At 33.9% G+C, this 12,325-nt stretch overlaps 1 protein-coding gene and 2 long non-coding RNA genes across 4 annotated transcripts; all 3 read right to left on the reverse strand.

The window, feature by feature from the left end:
• Window positions 1–58: 58 nt before the first annotated feature.
• LOC147535427 (uncharacterized) lies at window positions 59–2,032 on the reverse strand. 2 transcript variants are annotated; one of them, XR_015227679.1, is made up of 5 exons: window positions 1,662–2,032; window positions 1,019–1,190; window positions 800–904; window positions 202–679; window positions 59–159 (listed from the first exon to the last, which is right to left on the reverse strand). XR_015227679.1 is itself a non-coding variant. In XM_086648087.1 (4 exons), exons 1-4 carry the CDS (start codon window positions 1,763–1,765, stop codon window positions 353–355), a joined length of 708 nt encoding a protein of 235 aa, XP_086504213.1. In that variant the 5' UTR covers window positions 1,766–2,032; the 3' UTR covers window positions 59–352. The 2 variants fall into 2 exon arrangements, 1 of the variants encoding a protein (XP_086504213.1); XM_086648087.1 differs by having other exon boundaries at window positions 59–679.
• A 6,861-nt stretch (window positions 2,033–8,893) lies between these two features.
• Window positions 8,894–9,946, reverse strand: LOC147535428 (uncharacterized). Its single transcript, XR_015227791.1, has 3 exons — window positions 9,849–9,946; window positions 9,623–9,778; window positions 8,894–9,075 (listed from the first exon to the last, which is right to left on the reverse strand). It is a non-coding gene; the product is annotated as an uncharacterized LOC147535428 (long non-coding RNA).
• Window positions 9,947–10,409: 463 nt separating this feature from the next.
• On the reverse strand, window positions 10,410–11,384 carry LOC147535429 (uncharacterized). The gene is made up of 3 exons (XR_015227792.1): window positions 11,284–11,384; window positions 11,074–11,187; window positions 10,410–10,891 (listed from the first exon to the last, which is right to left on the reverse strand). It is a non-coding gene; the product is annotated as an uncharacterized LOC147535429 (long non-coding RNA).
• Window positions 11,385–12,325: the final 941 nt, after the last annotated feature.

Raw genomic sequence — 12,325 nt, forward strand, 5'->3', positions numbered from 1 at the left:
ACACAATTAAGCCAAGGACATGGCTGTGCCTTGGAAATCACTATTTTGCTAATGTGAGTTCTTCATTAACCATCAATCTTATACTAGTATTTACTGAGAGGGGTGATCACAAAAGCACATCTCTTTTGCTCTCATAACAAAATGATACTAAATCATCAACTTCGAACAAGTTTCTTCAACAAAAAAAAAAAAAAAAAAAACTTCGAACAAGTTAAACTTCTGACGTTAGAAAACACTTTTAACACCAAATAAGAGTTAATATTGTAATTGACCTAAAGGTAGTAGTAGTAGTAAGTTCACCACTGCAACAACATTGAAATTTATTTAGTAGCACCGTGGTCCATCTTCTTCCTCAAAGAAGATCGGAAGCAACGAACTCTTCTTCTCTCATCCTCTTCTTCATTTTGCTTATCATCGCATCCATAATTCGAAATTCAACACGAAGACGAGAGATCAAGTTATATAAGGGATTGGCAACTTCACGACCCTTGTCAAAGCAATTTATCATGCCTACTATCTCTTCCCTGATAACAAAACAGTCATTTTCGTCGGCCTCATTGTCATCAGCTAACTGGTTTTCGTCAAGGACATCTGGTAGTTCACTAAGCAAACTATATATGAAAATATCATTTGGTCTATTACTATGTTCATGCAGTAGCTTTTTAGTTTTTTTCTCAATCTGTTGAACAATAATAAATCATAAAATTAAGATCCAAATCAAATAATATAGAAATAAAAATCTAGTGAGTATATCTATATATATATATGGGGTAGAGAGAGAGAGAGAGTTGTTTACTACCTTGTTTAATTTCAAGAGACGAGTATGAAACTCGGTCCCCATGCATTTCCGACGATGAGCCAACATGAAAGCCTTATGTTCTTTAAGCATCGAACAAGTCAATACCTTAAGAAAGAAGAAAGAGGCAAGTATATTTATGCAAAGATAGATAATTCCCCAAGTAAAATTGATTGATTAATAATAATAATTTAGTAGTACTACTAGCTAGTTAGTTAGTACCTTCAACTGGTTATATTCTTCTAGGAATGGTTGTGTAATTCCTCCACTCGGAAGATCGAACACAAAATTGTCCAGACGATCTTCCACCTTGTTAAATACATCATCTACAGTTTCCATCCTCTGTTCATGATCCAACTCCTTCCACTTATTAAAACAATTAGAAATATCTTCCCTGAAACAACAACAACATTCAAACAATAAGAATGTTATAAAGATCAACAACAACATCATAGCTAGGGTTTACTTAGAAAACCTAATGTGGTGGTGCATTAAACATCATAAATATTAAGAGAAAAAAACGAATTGAAGGAGAAGAAAATAAAATCATCATCATGAATCTTAAACCTCCTAATTCATCATCATCATCATTAGATGCATAGAACAATTCAAATCTTAATTTATGAAATTGAAACCCTAATTCATCTTCATCATCATCATTAGATGCATAGAACAATTCAAATCTTAATTTATGAAATTGAAACCCTAATTCATCTTCATCATCATCATCATCAGAAGCAAGCAAGCAAGCAGCAGATTTATATCATCATCGTCAGAAGCAAGCGAGCAAGCAGATTCTAAAAAAAAGAAAAGAAAAACTGGATTTGTGGACGAAGTAGTAGTAGTAGAGATGTATAAATAATACCTAATAGACTTCAATCTTTCAACAATAGGTACTGATTCATCATTATCATACATGTTTTCTTCTACTTTTTGCCTTTTAGGCTCCGAACCGTCTTCCACATCCATTATGGTTTTCTCTCTTTCTTTTCTTTTAGGGTTTCAGAGGAAGTACTTAGGGAGGGTTTGAGAGGAAGTAGTAGTAGTATTTCTTTTCTTCACATTGATTTGGGGTTCTCCTACAATTTCTTCACTAGCCCAAGGTAAGTGTAAGTCAAATTGAAGTAGTGGACCGACCGTGGGAGTGCTTGTTTTGAAGAGGAAAACTTTCCTATAGACAAAAATCCTTCCTCTTTGCAAAAAAAGGTGGAGAGAGTTTTAAGAAACTTTGAAGAAGCTGGAGGTCCTTTTTCTAATAAGTTCATTCGAGAGTTAGGTTAAATATTTATTCCGAGTCTTTAGTAACTAACATCTATATTCCTTATTTCAACAACAACAAAAAAAAAAAAAAAAAAAAAAAACATCTATATTCCTTAACAAAAAAAAAAAAACTAACATCTATATTTCTCCGTCCAATAATGTCTTCACATTTTTTAATAGTTAAGTTGAGGTATTCTTTTTTATTTATTTTAGACTAACTTAATTAATTGGTTAAAGTTGACCCGGTCGTATTTGAATGGTCTTAATCAAATGGTCTAGATCCACTCCTTCATACGAGTCATACATCAAATATTTAAATTGCACAAGCGAATCATTTGAAAACTAATAGGACTTAATTCAGACTAGAAAAGGGGCATCAGCTAACATGTAGATTACCCATTGAACATCCAAGTTCATTTGATTATGATGTTAATTGAATTGGTATTCTCATTTTATCAGTTACCCAATCTACCTCTGGACTGAGACAACAACATAAACATTTTTTTTAGTGACGAAGAAACCAATAAGGAAGAAGAAGGTGACGAGGAAGAAATAAACAAGGAGAACGAGATTGATACCAAAACAAAGGGAAACGTAAAATATTTTTTCGTATCGTTGGGAAATTATCAACACATTTGTAGGTAGAATTGGGGCGGGGTGGGGAAGAAATGTGTATATTTTCCATTGTTACAATCGGAAGAAGGGTATCTGGACAGAGCTTGAAGTAAGTAGAATCCCCTCCTCAGTTCCACATCTCTGCACGGACTCTTCTTTTACTACTTTCTCTGAGAGCCTTTTGCCTCTTAACAACCACAATTTTGTTGGAATGCACGTAGCAGAGGCACCAACTTTACTCTATCTTGAAAATCAAGCTGCCTTCTTTGTAATTTATATATGTGTTAGCGCGTGTGCGTTCCTTCGAGATAAATATTTTACTTGGTTGAGTTCTGAGTAACAGAAGCTCTCTCTCTCATACAGTTTCTATGCCTTGTAAGGAGTTGATATATCTCATAATTCACGGCTAATCGCGAATTTGAAGGTCACCATATTGTGAGTAAGTTCTTTATAAGTTGGATATCGATGCAGGTTACCCTCTCTCTTCTGTGAATTCCTGATAAGTAATACAATATAGTTCTTGATGATGGTGTTGTATTCTATCTTTGAGATTTTGTCAGGGTATAGGATCAAATGGTTTTACCATTGCGAATGGCATGTTGATTTGCTATAGTTGTAGCTTATTGATGATGATTATAATTTGCAAAGGTTCGAACTGTTCCTCAGTATACTTCTACAAGGTTTCAGATCAAATTGATGCATCCATGTGTAGCGTTTGCTTAACTTTCAAGTTAGATCTGAAATATGAGTAAAATCTTAATTAACATGAGTTACATTAAAGATTTCAGACAGTTTGTTTGAGTGACTTTTGATGCAACTTATGCTGGAAGTCCTTTTGATTTAAACCAATAAATTTAGATGATAAGAAAATGTCCATACACTGTTCAATTCATTGTCAAATGGGAAAAATCTGATCTTTCATCTTCAGTATCATCTTCGTTCATTAGATGATTCCCATTGGAAAAATGAGAAAGCAAGAGAGACTAGAAGACAGAGTTCGTAAATATGAGAGAGAGAGAGAGAGCGCCAACAACGGGAGAAGTGAGAGCACAAATTTGTGAGGGAGAGTGAAAAAATGATTTTTTATTTTTTTTCATGAGAATTCAATTTTTTCATCTTAAATCCAATTAAACAGCGGAATATCTGCTCCTGTTTTTATCACCATATGAAATGGACCACGTGGTGGCAATGAACTGTGTCAGCACGGAAGCACCCCGTTACGAAGCGTTTTGGTGATTGGTTTGTTATGGCGCGACGAGCTTAGGATTGGGTTTATGGGCTTGTTGTCGCTGACTCGTTTGGACCGGAGACACGCTTCGCCACGGTTTATGCATGGGTTTTTTAGTGCATTGTTACTTTTTGGAGGTGCCTTTAGAATTTCAGTCATCATTTTCCCTAAAAATGGAAGTGCCTTTAGAATTTTATGGAAGTGCCTCTAGAATTTAGTACAATGATACTTTTGGAGGTGCCTTTAGAATTTCCGTCATCACCTTTCCTAAAAATGGAGGTGCCTTTAGAATTTTATGGAGGAGAGGTTGAGAAATCAGAGCAATCGAATTTCTTACCCATAGTGTCCAACCAAACGGCGGAAAACTGATTTCCTTACTCACCTTTGTAGACGTATCAAACAGACCCTTAGATGTGTGTAATACAATACCGTTGGGAGGACAATAAGCAAAAAGTTCTATTACACAGAGAAACAAGTTTTATATATATATATATATCTATTACATAAAACAGAATGAAAACGATGACTGTGACAAACATCCTTTTTTAATAAAACATATTGTCTAGAAGCCCTTCTAGAAATTTAAAATATAGTCCTTCGTAGAAATAAAGTTACCTATTTAAAAAATCTATTATACAAAACAGGAGGGAAAACGATGACTGGGACAAACATCCCTTTTTAATAAAGCATATTGTCTAGAAGCCCTTCTAGAAATTTAAAATATAGTCGTTCGTAGAAATAAAGTTACCTATTTAAAAAATCTATTATATAAAACAGAAGGAAAAACGATGACTGGGACAAACATCATTTTTTAATAAAGCATATTGTCTAGAAGCCCTTCTAGAAATTTAAAATAGGGCTATTTCCCTAATGGCCCCCTACTTTGTGACCAGCTTCCCGCCTGACCCCCCCACTTTACGAGAAATACCCATATGGCCCCCTTCCGTTACAACACCGTTACTCTCTCTCTTCCATTTTTTTCTCTCTCCTCCAACACGTTTTCTCTCTCTGCCACCTCGTTAAAACCAGCCAACTCATCATCTTCTCCAGCGAAGTTCGCCGGCCGACCAATTTTTCGGTCGGCGACCTTCAAACCTAAAAAAAATTTATTTATTTCATCTCTCCTCTCTCTCTCAAAAAAAAATTTCACCTCCTCTCTATCTCTCTAAACTCCGGCGAAGGGGGTTACCTTCGCCGGAGGTTGGGAGACCTTTAAGGTCTGCCAGAACAGACCTCATGGTCTGTTCCGGCATATCTGGAAGGTTTAATCCAGATTCTTGAAGCTCTGAATACCAGCTGATGTAGATTGTTGCGAAAGCGTAAAAGTAGTATAATCTATTAATAAAACTTACGAAGAAACAATAAATAACTAAAGATAAACTGAAATAACTGGAATAAAGAAGTGCAATCAAGGGGTTTTTGTATTTGATAATTCAATTCAATGCTTAACAAGACATACCAGAGTTCTCTTATATAGAGATTAGACTTTCCTAGATAGACTCAAATAAAGAAAGAAGATAACTACTAAGGATATTTTCCTTGATTGCTATGACTCTAAATATGGAAACTCTACATACTAAACTGGAACTTATCCTATTATGAGATCTTGGCCGTTATAAGGCCCATTGGTAGGATGGCCGCCATCAGTTCTACAATGATTTGTGGTGGTATATAATCTTCTCCGCCTTCGTTTTCGGGGTCAGGGACATGTTGGGGGTCGATGAGTTAAATCATTTTCATTTTGAAGATAGTACTCTCCAACATTTTTTGAAGCATTTGCTTATCAAACAAACAGTTGTAATTAATAGAAATAACAGTTATTTTGCATGAAAATGCTACGTAACACTCTTTTGTGCCCAGTTTGTTGACAAGTGTAGGAGAAGATAATATTTCTTAGAGAATTAATAGGTCTAATCCATATTAAACTCTACTTGTTTGATTTGTACTCTAATATCTAGTAAAACATTACTACAAAATATGAGAGTAAAGAGGTGTGGCAATTTTAAGAGTATATTTATATTTTTCGAATATTAGAAAATATGTACGATCAAATAGAAAAATTTGTTTTATACTCTGTAAGGTCTCGTCTTTATCCTTCTTAGGTGTGAGACTTACACTTTTTTCTTATATTAACTCTAACCTAACCAAATTTACAAATAAATAAATAAACAAATAATTTGTGAATGGGCCGACAGAAATTGCCGATTAGCCATGGTCGTAACCGCCACGATAACAGTCGTAACCGCCACGACAACGGTTGAAATCGCAACGACAACGACCCAACAGTTGCCATAGGGTGTTTATGTGCCTAACGTTTAAAGAACTAATAAAGAATTACGCAAGTTGCATTATCAACAATCGAAGTATTCCAAAATTTTGATCATGCATGTCTGAATTCTTCCGTGTAAAAATCATTATTAGAGAAAAATGAAAATCCTCTAAAATGTTGATATTATTTTATTAATAATGTTCTTAGTTAAAAATTTTATCGCAACTCTCATTACTCTCTTCATCAACATGAAGTTAAAATCCATTAGAGTATATTAATCCCACAAATACTAAAACCATGTTATTAATTTGAATTCCAATTAATAAATATTGTTTTTATTTTATTAATAATGTTCTTTAGTTAAAATATATATTAATTGATATGTATATAATAAAAAAAATTATTGTTAATTATTATCCTAATAAATAAATAATGTAATTTCTTAGTTTCTAATAACTAATTAATATTTAACTACTATTTCTTAATAAATAATTTTATGTAACTAGTATATGAATTAATCTATTTTAATTTCTATTTTTAATTAATAAAATATGATATTGATTATTGGAGAACTCCCCCTTAAAATTCATGAACTAACATGATTTAAAGGAATGTTTTTTTTGTATTCATCCGAGACTTTCTTCAATTTTTCCTTTAATTTACCGACGGGATGCTCGAAGGCAATCACTGTTTCTTTTTATATCTATCTTTAAAGGTAAACACTCCCTTGTAGTTAAGGAAATTAGTATGATCTACATTAACAATTTTTTTTCCTTCAAAAACGATAACATTCTCCCTAACATTATCATCCTCAAGAATACCAAAATAACCTAGGTGACCTTGAGGACCTTGAGGATGATCCCTATCTACTTCAGTACTTCAGTTAACGTTCTCATATTCTTCGTGAAGAGGATTTAGAGAAATCGATATCTAGGGTCTTGAGTAGTTGTTAGACAAGGATGAAAACCCTCTAAAAATATTAGATATTAACTTTACCAAAATACTGGAAGGGTGACATGGACGATCCTATATTTTATTTCTATCTTTACAATCATTAAGTTTTTAACCCAACTCTTATTACCATGTTTATCAATAGTAAGTTTATTAATTTGAATTCTAATTAATAAATATTGTTATTATTTTATTAATAATGTTCTTTAGTTAAAATATATATTAATTGATATGATATATAATTAAAAAAATATTGTTAATTATTATTTTAATAAATAAATAATGTTATTACTTAGTTTTCTAATCAATAATTAATATTTAACTACTATTTATTAATAAATAATTTTATTTAACTGGTATATTAATTAATCTAATAAACTTAGTCTATAGAACATACGCACGCACCCACGAACGCACACGCTCACAAGTACACTCACGCATGCACCGATGAATGCGTTTTAAATTAAAATATAATTGATTCAAAGAAAACAAAAAATATAAAAAAAATACCTCATATTTCAATCCCTTCTTCTTAACTCTAATAAACTTAGCCTGCAAATATCGCATGACTGAATCCCACATTGTTACACAGGGATGAAAATCCTCTAAAAATATTAGATATTAACTTTAACAAAATACTGGAAGGGCGACATGGACGATCTCATATTTTATATCCATCTTTACAATCATTAAGTTTTTAACCCAACTCTTACTATCATGTTTATCAATAGTAAGTTTATTGGAAACGAGAAAATTTTCTAAAGTATACTTATACTCTTCAAATACCATTTATGTACGATCAATTAGAAAACTCCCTTTAAAGTTCATGAAACAAACATGATTTAAATGAATTATCTTTTTATTTTCATCTTCTTGCTCTAGGAAAGCAATTACTTTTTCTTTCTCACCATTCTCTGAAACCAGAAAACCCCAATGCCCTTTTATGACAGATAGGGTCCAACCAGATCACTTTTTTTAAAAAATACATGTTGTTTGAGATCTGTTCTTCTGAATTTCTATAAACTTGGATTGCAGAGTATGCTCCTGTCCATCCTTATACTTCATAATGCAAATATTGGATGCTTCAATTTTACCATGGTAATAGCTATTGTTACGAATAAACGAATATCCCCTAAAAAATATTGTATATTAGGTTTAACAATATCTTGGAGGGGTGATGTCCTTCCTCCCATATGTTATAATTTTCTAATCAATAATATATATTTAACTACTATTTTTTAATAAATAATTTTATTTAACTAGTATATTCATTAATCTATATCATACACAGACGCACAGACGACGCACGCACGCAAAACGCACTGACACACACACGCACACGCACACACGCACGCACAGACGGACAAACACACACACACACACACACACGCACACACACCCACGAACGCACACAAACACACACACACGCACACTCACGCACGCACCCACGAATGCGTTCACTACAAAAATAAAGGATATTGCCGACGGATTTTAACCGTCGGTAACGTCAAAAAACCGTCGACACAAATTCTTCCCGACGGCTAAAAAAGCGCCGGCTATAGGAGGGTCGGCGATACTTTTGCCGACGAAACTGCCGACGGTTATTTTCCGTCGGTACTAAATACTTCCGACGAAAGTTAGCCGTCGGCAGTAACAAATTACTGACGGTTAAACTGCGTCGTCTTCGTCTTTTGCCGACGAAACTTATACCGTCGGCAATAGTTTTTGAAAAAATTAAAAAAAAAAAAATCGTATACGTTGCAGTAACGTAATGAATAATAACCTGCTGTTTTTATATAAACATAAATTTCAAAAGAATTTATAACACACCATTGTTGATAAATCTATTAAAGTCGGCACATTCGTAAACTATAAACTATTAACATCATAATCATTTATACATAACAAATCTCCATTCTTCAAAAATAAATATTCCTTCTTCACCCGTTTTAATCCCTACAAAAGAAGAATAAGACATATCTTAGTATCGAGTGACTAAGAAATTGAGTTCGACTAAAATTCATGACTAAGAAACAAATGGTTCGAAGATTCATGACTAAGAAACAAAGTAAACTAATGCTAAAACTGAGACATTAAAACTAATCCTAGTCATACAACTATATCAACACATGAGATAAATTGCAGTTTACATCTTACTTACACTACATTAAAACTCAAGCAAACAAAATAAGGCTCTTAAGGTATTTCATTGATAAGAAGCTACTTTTGAACTAAGACATGTTATTGGTAATATTAAGTTGTTATCAACAGTTTCATAAATTGTTTCACATATCATATGAAGAATCCTGAAGGTATTAGATATGTCAAAAAACAACATGAATATAGTGATGAATAACTGTAGCCTTGTCGATGAAGTCTTTTAACAGCTATCTAACACACACATTGTAAACGATTGATCAAGTTATTTTATGATCTCATTAGGATAACATATCATTAACAATGATAAGAAAATTAAAGTTCACAAAGGAAACCAGATTTGTACCTCCAACAAGACCACCAAGAATCTTTTCTGAACTACTGAGTGACCGCACAAAAGCCTTTTCCCTTCTCTCAGAACTTGAATCTTTTCTGAACTACTGAGGTAAGCTCCCTAATCCTTCTCGGTTGCAGATGAGTTTTACCAACTGACCCTCTGATCCTGCACCATTGAAAAGCAGATTAAGTGAAAGAAAAGACCATTCTCGGTTAAGTAAAAGGTGAAAACATACCTTTCAGTAGACGAGTATCATATTTATTTTGGTTACCAACAAAGTAAACATGAGAACAACTGTCAATGAGGAAAGGATCTCAATCAGTGAAAGGGTAACAACCTGAAAGGAGAAATATGTTGAGAACTTTCAAGATTAGTATAAAGAGGTTCAGCTTGTCCACATGACTAATATGAAAGAAAATTGAGAAGAAAATTGAGAAGAAATTTAGTTTTTACCTTTCATTATATCAGACACCTTATACACGTACTCTTACCATGTCAAATAGGACTAAAGAGAAAAAAATGGAACATAGAAGTACGGTTATCCAAATGATGGAGTGCTAACACAAGCAAAGCATGTGAAATGCCAAACTCTTTCAAGCTAAAAAATGTAACTTACCCGCTTTTATTTCTAGATTGGAAGAGGCTTCATTGATAGTTTCTAAAGACCACCTACAATGGACCTGAAACAAGAATTTGAGCAAATGTGCATAAATTTGAGAGATTACAGTGGAGGAATGACCTCTCGAAAAGATTTAATATTTGTGATCATGTGATGGTGATTCTTTTTACCAGGCTATGAATATCAAGATATAGTTAACAAGCAGAGATGTTAAGTTCTTGAATCACAGTTTCAATGGTTGGTTTCTGGTTTGGAGATTCATGAGTGCAAACTAAAGCGATTTTGACTAGATTTCCAGCTTCTGCTTCCGAGAACTGTCCATCTAAGTTTGAGTCCATGAAGTCTTCGAATTTTAAAGATTCAGCTTAATTGAGTGATTTTTCGCTTACCAGAGAGGATTTGGAAGATGATCATACCAAAAGCATAGACATCACTTTTCTCTGTGAAACGGCCCGTGGTAGTGTATTCCGGTGCTAAGTAACCCATGGCAGCACTAGCCTTGAGAGTCGAGAAGACAATGTCATCGGCCAAGAGTTTGTGCAAGCCCGAATCCGATAAAACTGGGTTAAATTTTTTATCGATAAGAACCTTCTCTGCTGATATATTTTGGTGAACAAGAGATGGCTTCTTCACTTTGTTTCCATGCAAATACTCGATACCTACAAAAAGAGACCCATTTTTAAACAAAAGCCTAAGAAAGCAGACCAAATATTGAAGGATGCAACGAAAATCAGTAAAAGTTTGAGTGAGATACGGTAGTAGTAGATAAAAGTGAATTATGTGTAGCAGAAGTTCAATAAAAGCAGTTAAGTCGATAACAAGGATGGGTAAGAAAAGGAACCTTTCGCTATGCCATTGATGATAAAAACTCGAGTAGACCAATCAAGAACTCGTTCATTTCCTCAAAGTAAGATCCGAACGGAACATCATGTGCTTGTTGAACAGTCTCAAACACCTGAGAAAATAAGAACAAAGAAATTGAATATAATATATTCTGAAATGGGTAGGGAATATGTCGTTAAAACTGAAATCGAAATATAATTAGACGTACCAGTTTTGTCTTGTCCGGTGATAAAACAGTATGTTGCCATTCCGTCACAGCAGTGTCTGGAGGACACATAGGATTATGACACAGTGTTCTAGAGACCAGAAACTAAAAGATCTTAAGTTAAACAAAGAAAAATTCACAGAGATTAAATAAGTTGGATCACCAAGTATCTATACCACTACAATCGACCATTAAAGACCAGAACTAAACCTTCAAAGACGAGAAATCGACCATTATAGTTGAGAAATCGAGCAGAAATTAAACGATAGAAGATAAACAAAGAAAAATTCAAAGAGAGAGAGGGGGGAACTTACATGGTGCTTGATTTCGAAATCGAAGTGAGGAAGTGTTAAAGATAGATGATAGATTGAAGTGTCTCAAGATCCTAATGGAAGAAGAAGAAGAATAAAACTGTTGAGAACGAAAGAGCAGGAAAAACCACAAAGAAAGAAAGAGAAGAAAAAAAAGTTGGAGAGCAGCTAGGGTTTGTTTTAATTTTCCCCAAAAGTTATTGTCCATGGAGGGAAAGGTTCTTTCGCTGGGCGCGAAATTTTCCCCAAAAATTTAATCTTCCGCAATTCTTCGCCGACCGAGAACAAAAAACCATCGGCAACTACTTTCTATCGACGGTTTATAAAACCGTCGGCAAACCGATCAGTTAAGGGAAATGCGGAAGGTAACGGGGTTTCACCTATGCCGACGGTTTATACGTAAAACCGTCGGCAGTGCTCAACTATGGCCGACAGTTTGTAAAACCCGTCGACAGTAGACCTTCTTCCGACGGTTCTAGAAAACCCGTCGGGAGAAGGCGTCGGCAATAAACTCTTTTTTTTTAGTGGTTTCAAATCAAAATATAATTAATTTAAAGAAAACAAAAACATAAGAAAAATACCTCCTGGTTCAAACCCCTCTTCTTAACTCTAATAAACTTAGCCTATAAAATATTCTCTTTATCATCAAAATATTCCAGAATGCAAATATTGGATGACTGAATCCCACCATGATGATAACCATTGTTACATAGAGATGAAAATCTTCTAAAAAT

The sequence above is a fragment of the Eschscholzia californica genome, unplaced genomic scaffold, assembly GCF_041429995.1.
Source record: "Eschscholzia californica isolate CP2 unplaced genomic scaffold, dmEscCali1.0.p SCAF_6, whole genome shotgun sequence".
NCBI lineage: Eukaryota > Viridiplantae > Streptophyta > Magnoliopsida > Ranunculales > Papaveraceae > Eschscholzia > Eschscholzia californica.